The sequence below is a fragment of the Sprattus sprattus genome (assembly GCF_963457725.1).
Source record: "Sprattus sprattus genome assembly, chromosome: 14".
Classification (NCBI taxonomy): domain Eukaryota; kingdom Metazoa; phylum Chordata; class Actinopteri; order Clupeiformes; family Clupeidae; genus Sprattus; species Sprattus sprattus.
Window position 1 is genome coordinate 19617297 of NC_137912.1, and position 10000 is coordinate 19627296.

Consider the following 10000-nt stretch of genomic DNA (forward strand, 5'->3'; position numbering starts at 1 on the left):
CTTTCAGCATAAAAACCAATTCCTCGGTAAAGCTCCGTTCTTCCTCCCTACAGGAAGTACCACACGCACCTGTTGCAGTTTGATGGGGAGGGCGGCTGGCGCTTTGAGCAGCTGGACACGGCCACACGTCTCTCCCTCACCGAGGAAAAGCAGCGCATGGAGTCTCAGCTGGCTGGCATTCCCAAGATGCAACAGCGCCTCAACGAGCTCTGCAAGATCTTGGGCGAAGACTCTGTGCTCAAAACAGCTGACCTGAATGAGGAAGAGTGAGAGAGAGAAAGAGAAGGAGAGAGAAAGACAGAGATAGACAGACAAGGAAAAGAGAGAGAGAGAGAGAGAGACGGAGAGAGAGAGTGTGTGTTTGTGAGTTGAGGTTAGTTTTCCCTTTCAAACTTGAGCCTCTTGAGCTGCTATGTGTGGGGAGCTGGTTTTGAGAGACAAGGAACAGGTGCATTTCTAACCAGTGAGACTGACACTGAGCTGGACTGATCGAAGATGCCCATGAACAAGTATTACGCCTGTTGAACGCACACAGAGCCCCATCACACAGGATAGATTCAGTGTTGCTCCTCGCCTTATGGCCTATATCCTCGCTTTTCCATTTCTTATCATTGTGTCTTCACTATCGGCACTGGAAGGGCAAAATTGGAGTTTTTTGTTATTTGTTTTTGAATTTTTCAGCACTTTATTTTCTGTCCCAGTTTTCACTTTTTCAATTTGCTTTCCTTGTTCTTGAGGTACGGCCATTTTAAGTGAGGGAGCTCTGCCTGTGGTACCTACCTGTGAGATTACATGCTGTTTTCCTGTGAATTTTTTGTTTTATCCGTTGAGTCCTGACGGTTTTGTTTTTAATGGATGTGATGGATGGAAAATGATTAAATGGATGGCAAACGAGACACTGTAATTTCATGACGCAGAAGAACAGGACATGTTGTTAGCTTTTTGTTTTATCAGTTTAGTCCTGCTGTTTATGCTTTGATTGGATGAACGTCACTGCCCCTTTGTTTGTCATGAAACAGGGCAAAGTACCCCTGTCCCCTGTCCCCTGTCCCCCTCCCTTCACCCTGGTGTCTCACATAACCTAAGTACCACTGGCAGTCATGACGGTTCAGCTGCTTCGTAATTAATTGCCACGTATTGTGTATAATAAGTGGCAACAAGTCCAGGACACCATAGGAATGTGAAGTGTACAGAAAAGTTAAGACTACATACGTGAGGCTGGATGTTGCCTCCTGCAGGATTTTATTGAAAGGAACCTGAAACACACGCACGCGCACATAGACACACACACACATACAGATATATAAAACATGCGCCTGTGCATGCATAGACATGCCAGAGCAAATACACACACACAGATGTCAGAGTGCAGGGTCATAGGCGGCTCTCTTATTTGACAAATCCAATGATGGAGGGTCTCTTGTGGTCCCTGTGTCCTAGCAGGCTTTAGGCACTGTTGCACCACTCTCTCCAGACCACTGGCAAAGCTCCTGTGTTTATTTACAACTAATCCTCTTTCACGTGACACTGGCGTGAGCAGTGCATGCTGGGAAGTCAGACTCATTGTTCTTAGACCTTAGGTTGGTCTGGGGTCAGGCTAGACTGCTTTGAGATTAGTGTTTGTTTATTTTTTTCCTTCTGGAACACTGGATGGTTGTTACGTTTCTGTTCTCATTTGGTGAGCTGTTCTGGAATGTGTGTGTGATTCTGTGATCCCTCTCTTGTGTTCTGAGTCCATCTTCCTTGGATGACCAGCCCTACTGTGGGAAATGCTTTTGTCATGACTGTGAGCGCCCATGTTGTCTTTTCCCTATGAAAAGACTGAACATTCAGCTCTTTCTTGGACATTTTCACATGAAATGTTGCTTTTTTGTATTTTTCCAGAACTATGGAAAATACTGTCAAAACTTTGTTGTGAAAATAGTCAGTTGTGCTGTTCCTCACTTCTATGATGAAGAAGTTGGAGCCTTTTATTTAGATCTCAGTGAGCCCAGTTATGTTAGATTACTATCTCATCAAGCATGTGTCATTTGACTGTGGCCTTTAGCTGTTAATCAACATTTCAGGAAATAACATTTTAAACGTTGAACCACGTGACCCATGGTCCATTTTGGAACAGAAACCTTTTCACTGGCAAATGAAACTACTGATGGATGCCAAAAAATGTGATTAGCATTTCAGCTCTTATAGGTCTTACTATGAATTTATCAAAACTAGACCAATCTGATGTCCTTAGAAACTATCATTATGACGTGACCAGGTCTCCACTCTAAAGCTCCGACCCCTTAAGTGGAGGATTTTTACTGCGCTTCTCGCCGGATCAAGCAGAATTTATAAATGTTTCTGTGGCAACCCAGAACCACTCTTAGAACCAGCTTACTGCAATCATGTTGCTATTCACATATTGTACATAGGCTAGTTTTATATATCTGAGAAAGATGTTACAATATCATAGCCTCTATTTTGTCATGGGGTTAATTATGCGAGGAAGTGATAGTTGTGGGTTCAGTGGTGTTTGCTTTGGTTGGTGAGATAGAGTGAGTGCATGTATAGAGTCATTCAGCTGAGAGGAAACACTCCGCCCACTCTAAGCAGTGAATGGACACCTTTATTATTGCTGTTGTTATGGGAGACCATAGGACTGAACGCTGATCCCTTACTGGTCTTGAGCTGAACAACATATGTCTGTGACAAAAGCGTTGCCTGGTCGTTGAAACAATTCGTACATTTTTAATGAAGGCAGGTTACATAGAGCTGAGCACACAGGTGGCCTGTCTCTGTCTAGTTAAGTCCAACTGTAATCTACTTGCATGTCAGGGTACATCATTCCTAAAGTTTTTAAAGTGGTACTAACGAAGTATGCCTGGCTGGTTGTATTGGTGCAAATGTTTTGGGAAATGCAGGTAAAGTGTAAATAAAATTAACCACTAAGTCTTGTGTACTCAGTTCCTCACATGCTCCTTACTTTGTGTCACACATGCGTCATATAGTCTGACATTTACAAGTTCTTACACATTATATAATAGAGTATATTGACCATTATGGTGAAGTCTGCTATTTTGTTGTGAAGAAATAACATTGCTAGATTAACTGATAAATAATTATAATATTTATAATAATGTAATTATGACTGGGGAGTAAAAGAAATATGGGCCTGTACATGCTGTACATCTGATTGATTGGCTCTGGCTCTGTTAACGATGCACCTTCTGGCCATGATCGCACACACAGTTATGAGTGCCATCATGTGGCCATCTTTTGGTTGAAAGAGGAACTGTTAATTGAAAAGCGTCACTGTTAACTATCGGAACCCTGACAAAAACATCAAGTTTACAAAACTCTGTTGTTGTCATTGAAATTAGATAATTTGTGTGTATAATATTTCTTAATATGCAATGACAAAAAGGATTTGAGGTGGGCCTTTTCTGGGCATACTAAATGTGTGCAATGAGTAAGTGGCCACACGATGGCGCTCACCCACAGGCATTTCTGCTTATCGCTGTAAAATGCCTCCATTATCTCTAAAACCATCAGTCGACTCATTCATCTACTGCAATGGTTTGGGGTCCATTTATAAAACACAAGCCTACATGCAAGACATTTTCCTTGTCAGTGCATTATGGCAAATGCCAAACACCGGACATTCAGTTGTGATTCATCTGTCTAAGGAATGTTTTGCAAAAGCAGAGTAAGTTAACGTCGTATTCTATTCAGCAATGAATTATTCATCATGACCACGTATTGTTTCCAAGGGACACATCAAGTAAAACCACACCGCATTGCATACGAAAACATACTTCAGGATCCCAGCCCTATCAGAGGTTAAAACATCGAATTAATCTAGAACCTAACCTAAGAGATGTCACCGTCACGCCATCACCTCAGTGGCTGAGGGGGGAGGCGGGGCCTCGTGACGTCACGCTAGTTGGGAAACACGCAGGAGGGGAAAGCGAACGCGCCGATCGCTCTCCAGCAAAGCCAAGACGGTCAGCGGCGGCACGGAAACAATGTCACCGACTGTGTAGCCGGGTGCGCTGCAGGCCCAACGAACACCGTGCTGTTTAAAACAAAACGTTGATGGTTTGCTCATTCTGCGATTATTTTTATAATGACAAACTGGAAAAGCTGTAGCTGTTGTCGCTGCTCACGCGCCAAGGAGCAACGTCGCCTGTAAGCTAAATAAGCCGATAAAGAAAAGGAAAATCAAGCTATTTATATCCCTTGCTCTACTTTACTTCATTTATCACCGGGGACGTCAGAAACATGTCGACCGGCCAAGACGAAAGTTCGGTGCGAGTGGCTTTGAGGTAGGTACACATCTTTGGTGTTGGCGAACACAATGATGCTCCGTTTGGGCACGCCTCTTCAGATGTACCTGCTATGGTATTATAAAAGCCTACACACAATGGTAGCGTTGCTTTTTAAGAACATGGTATGACGACAAAGAGGGTTTATACATCAAACATTTTGAAATCATTATCATATTCTGATCCAGTATTTTAGTTACAGCACCAGTGTGAATACCTTGGTTCTTCCTAACGAGCATATAATAGCCCGTATTTCTTTCATCACAGGCGTGTTGTCATGTGGCCTAATAAAACAAAGCATTTCGAAGCGTAACTACAGAACACTTTGACACGTGCGGTCGTTCTGTGTTGTGTAAAACTGTGAATGATTTGCCTTGGTCTGTCATTCTTAGCTTGTAGGCCTACTGCTTACAGTGTGAGCACGACTATGCATGAAGTTGATCTTTATTAGTGCTCATTCAAAATATATGTATTGTTAGCTATCCTCTGAAAAAGCATACAGTATATGAGCACCAAACCTGGTTGGTTATCGATTAAGGGGATCCGAAGTATTTGTGGTCCTGGTAGGAACCATATTCAACCAGGAACCATACAACTGAACAGTGACATAATTGCAATACAAAGCTCTTAACTCTTCAAACACTCAGCACATAGAGGCATGCTTGTCCTGCACCTGTTATTCTTGTGTGTGTGTGTGTGTGTGTGTGTGTGTGTGTGTCATTTTGCTCAGTGTTACTGACTCATGACCAGTGAAGTACAGACACGTTGAATGACTGCTTGTGTGTGTCACTGGAAAGTGGTCTGCGGTGGCCTGAATCCTGCACATCTCAGGTGTCTGTGTCTCTCTCTCTTGCCCTCTCTCTCTCTCTCCCTCCCTCCCTTCCTCTCACTCACCCTCCCTCTCTCTCTCTCACCCTCCCTCTCGCTCCCTCTTTTTTTCTCCCTCTCTCTCTCCCTCCCTCCCTCCCTCTCTCCCTTTCTCTCTGCTCCACCTGCGCTACTCTTGTTACCCCTGGCAGGACTTTGTCCCACAGCATAGTTTATTGAGAGACCGGAGACTAGAGCCTGGACTTGGGCCTGCCAGGTGTGCCTCATGCCTCACCGGCTGCACTGATAGGGCTCTGCCTGCTAGTTTGAGCGAAGGAGGGTGCTTTGGTGGAAGATGCCACGTTGAACTGTGTGAAATTGCTGTGTAGAGTAAAACATTGTGTCTTTAAGGGGCGGTCAAAGAAGTTTACACGTTCATATTTTTTACGCCATTAAGTTAACACAGGTTTGGTTATGATGACCCTAACCTTCACCCATGTAGCAATATCCTAGCATGAAGTTGTATACTCTGGCAACTAGCCATAATTTCTTTCCAACAAGTTCTATGTTGTGGGCTGGTCCTGAAAAGTATTCATAAAGATGTCAGGGCTTTTAAAGTATCTGCAAATCTATCTGAGAATCAGGTTTCTGTTTCTCTTTCAGTTTGTCTTCTATTTGACAGGCATCTTTTCTGGTGTGTTTTGTGTTGCTCATATACATGAAGTCAGTATAAGGTAAGCTTCTTGTGTCTGTGTGGTGGAGCGTGCGTTTGTGGACAGGGAAGTTAAGCAGATCACCAGACACACACACACACTCGCAGACAGACAGACAGACAGACAGACAGACAGACAGACAGACAGACAGACAGACAGACAGACAGACAGACAGACAGACAGACAGACAGACAGACAGACAGACACCTCTGCTGACCTGCAGTAACCTATTATATCCTGCCCTAAAGCATATCCTAGAGCTTATATACAAACACACACACACACACACACACACACACACACACAGCTCACAAACACGCACAAACAAATACAGAAAAAGACATGCAAATTCTTGTCCTCCCACCTGCAGTCATATTGTATGTACATGAAAGTCACAGCTTCATGCACAGAACACCACACACACTCTCTCACACACACACACACACACACACACACACACACACACACACACACACACACACACACACACACACACTCACACACTCACAGATAGTGTGAAGAGGTCTTGGGGTCCATAGGTAGCCTTGTTTATGTTGGCCCTTCTCTTGTCAAGTCTTTCCCGTCCTCCGGGCCTTGTGGGAGGAATGTCTCTCTAGTGTCTGGTGTAATCCTGCTATCAGTTGGCCTGTGTTCCTGATGAATGACATCACCCCTCTGAGTCCTGGTCTCGCTTTGTCTCAAGGACGTTGTCATATTTCATCCTCCCTTTCCTCCTTGGTTCCCATGCATGAGGAGCTAGCTGTTGACAGTTCCGACTCATTTGCTCTGTATTACCCCAATCACACAGAAGCTCAGGGGAAATCTGCACCGGTGGAACTTAAACCAAACACTGAGACTTCTATTAATCAGGGGAAATTAGTTTGTTTTTGATTGCTATGGGTTGCCATGCCAGCCTTTGAGGATCTGCCATCGGCGTGACGACAGACGGGATAAGTGTTATCAGTCTGTGCGCTTGAGGGGGGAATGGGCCGATGATATTCTGTCTCCGGAGCTAAACGGAGTGTGAGAGACTGTTCCGAGGGTGTGTGTGTTTTGTTCTCCACACCCTATGCTGTGTGTGTGTGTGTGTGTGTGTGTGTGTGTGTGTGTGTGTGTGTGTGTGTGTGTGTGTGTGTGTGTGTGTCTGTCTGTCTCTCTCTTAGTAATGTATATTGTGGTGCTGTTGTTAGATACGGTGCCTGTCTGTGCCTGCTGAGGTGAACACATCTCTTCACACCCTTTCACTCTCCAGAAAGACACACACCCATACTCCATAAATTCATCCTCTGATCTCAACTAATGCTCCCTCACATACACACATACACACACTCCATAATTCATCCTGTGATCTCACCTAATGCCACCACACACACACACATGTGGGTTGATGAACAGTGAGAACACACAGCATGGGGATGGAGAGAGAAAAGATGTGATCCTGTAGAAACCACAGACTGTCTGATTTATGGCTGCATATGGAGCTGACTCTGGAAGAAAGGGATCCTCTGAATTTAGTTTCTAAACATCACTAATGAGGTGTGTGTGTTTTCTCTGAGACATTAATTGGTGAAGGTAGTATTTTATATCAGGCCAGACATTAGGCTGCTGTGGTGGTAATGTTTTTGGCCTTTTAACCGATTGTTGGAGCCGACAGAAGGTGCTTTTCAGGGCCCTTTTTGAGTGTAGTGCAGAAAAGAAACAAATGCACAGCTCAACTGTTTGAGGTGTTGAAGTCTACTTTAGGGCTGAGTGAGTGTTAGTATTGATATACAGCTTGTGTGTCTGTATCTGTGTGTGTATCAGTATCTGTGTGTGTGTCTTTGTGGCTGTCAGGTGTAGTGTGTGGGTGGCTTGTTTATGTAAGATCTCCACCTGTCTCCAGTCTGCAAGAGTGTGCACAGCAGGGAACTTTGCAGAAGTGAGGTGTTGTGTGTGTGTGTGTGTGTGTGTGTGTGTGTGTGTGTGTGTGTGTGTGTGTGTGTGTGTGTGTGTGTGTGTGTGTGTGTGTGTGTGTGTGTGTGTGTGTGTGTGTGTGTGTGTGTGTGTGTGTGTGTGTGTGTGTCAGCCTATGATTATACTCCAACCTCAGATAGGGAGACCTCACACTAGAGCCTACAGAAGGATGACATTTTCAGAGCCCAGGGAGAGGGATGGATGGATGGATAGTGGGAGGGAGAGACAGACACTCTTTCACGCTACACTCATCCATCTGAAAGAGCTGCGCATTTATAGTGCATAACGTAATTGTGACAGCTGGGCTTCCTACTAAATGAGGGCCTTCAGGTTTCCTCGACCACTCTGGGCTGTCTGTACAGAGCATTCTGTGCTACTCAGACAAAGGGTCAGTCACTTAGACCTACTAGATACTATACCAGTGGCTAACAGTAGTAGGTCTTACTTCAGTCATTATCAGCTAAGGTTCAATATATAAATACATTAAAATACATATAAAAAATGTATCTGTAATATTCCAGTAGTAAACCGTGTTTATTCTGTATATTCAATACCACATGCTGAATTTATTAGTAATGTACTTATGGCCAATAGGGTTCAGTCTGGCTTAAATGTGAAATGCAGACCACATTTGCAGTTCAGTAGAAATTGGGCTTGGACAAATGTCTCATGACTCATTAAGCTCATTAAGCAACCAAACCAAAGTTTTTAAAGTTAAAATGTCACCTCTATCAGGAGGAAGGAGAAGTTAGACATTTTCTCTTCAGTTGCACAATTCCCAAAGATTTCCAATGTCAACTCTGCTCTCCTTACAACATGCTGAAGATTTGTGTCTTCAGCAGACTACATGTCCCATGATGCTCGGTTCTGATTCTCCCCATTGATTGGTCCATTGTGCAAATAAAAACACGACTCTAGAAATGCCAGCATAGGGGTGGATTGTGATAATGCTTGCAGTCCATCTGCTGCTGACCAGCCAATGGGCTTGCATTATTCCCCTAATTAATATTAATGAGGTGCCTTAAAAGGCGTGTGAAAACCATCTGTTTTGGGGTGCATGCATGACGGCTCTGTCAGTCTTTTGTAAATGTAGTGACCCAGAAACCCACAGATGGCTGCCTCCACTGATCTGATGCGAATAGGCCTCAGCTGCCTGAGTGACAGCTTGTGTTTGCCTTTCCTTTTAGATACTCTTTTGTCTTCCTCTTTCCGGCCTGAACCGCCATGGTTGTCCTCTAATGTGTTTTCAATCAATGTATCAAACTGCTATTAACAACATATTGCTCTTGCAGAGCAAGTTTGTCTAGCTCTCGTTCTCGTCCCCTCTGTGCGTGTGTGTGTGTGTCTGTGGGTGTGTGTAGGAGTCCTTTGTTTACACTGTGCAGGGTGTCCTCTGTCAACACGCCATGGCTAAACAGAGACAAGCCCAGAAGAAAGAAAAAGAGAGGGAGAGAAGGAGAAAATTAGAAAATGACAGAAAATTTGTGTCTGTGAAAGTGAATAAGACAGGGAAGGAGAGTGTGTGTGTGTGTGTGTGTGTGTGTGTGTGTGTGTGTGTGTGTGTGTGTGTGTGTGTGTGTGTGTGTGTGTGTGTGTGTGTGTGTGTGTGTGTGTGTGTGTGTGTGTGTGTGTGTGTGTGTGTGTGTGTGTGTGTGTGTGTGTGTGTGTGTGTGTGTGTGTGTGGTGTGTGACTGAGAGGAAGGGGTGGTGTTGGTGTATTCAACAACAAACCAGCGTTGTCCCCAAACAGACATAAACATGTTGGCAGTGGCCCAGTTGTCTCTGTGTGAACTCAAACCCAGTAGGGCTCCTCATGTACCAGCACAGAGAAATACATACGCACATAGTACGCTCACACACTGACATTACAGCCAGTACCTATGGGACCACACACACTCACACACACACAAACACACCTGATTTAGTTGCAAAGTTTTACAGTAGCCAGGGCAGTTTTGAATGTTTGAATGTTTTTTCTGACTGTGGAAATGTTAGAGGGTGCAGTTCACTCTTATCTTGTGTGGTCAGGACTTTATCCCTGCATCCTGGTGAAGGTCAGCTGCTGTTAAGGGCAGCAGGAGTTTTCCATGTATAATCTGTGTGTGTGTGTGTGTGTTTGTGTTTGTGTGTGTGTGTTTGTGTGTGCATGTTCTCTAGAGCCCCAAGGGGGAGATATGGGGGTGGGTGAGTGTGTGTCTTTGTGTGTGTACGAGTATGTGT

At 44.4% G+C, this 10000-nt stretch overlaps 2 protein-coding genes across 2 annotated transcripts in view; both read left to right on the forward strand.

The window, feature by feature from the left end:
* abcd2 (ATP-binding cassette, sub-family D (ALD), member 2) overlaps positions 1-270 on the forward strand; it is a gene marked incomplete at both ends in the record, with an annotated part of 14113 nt that extends 13843 nt beyond the window's left edge. Inside the window, one exon of the mRNA XM_080851819.1 lies at positions 54-270. Within this exon, the coding sequence (XP_080707945.1) occupies positions 54-270 (217 nt within the window). The remainder of the gene's footprint in view (positions 1-53) is intronic.
* A 3746-nt stretch (positions 271-4016) lies between these two features.
* LOC308375555 (kinesin-like protein KIF21A) overlaps positions 4017-10000 on the forward strand; it is a 40611-nt gene continuing 34627 nt past the window's right edge. The window contains exon 1 of the mRNA XM_080851721.1: positions 4017-4307. Coding sequence (XP_080707847.1) covers positions 4264-4307 — 44 coding nt within the window. The 5' untranslated portion in view covers positions 4017-4263. The remainder of the gene's footprint in view (positions 4308-10000) is intronic.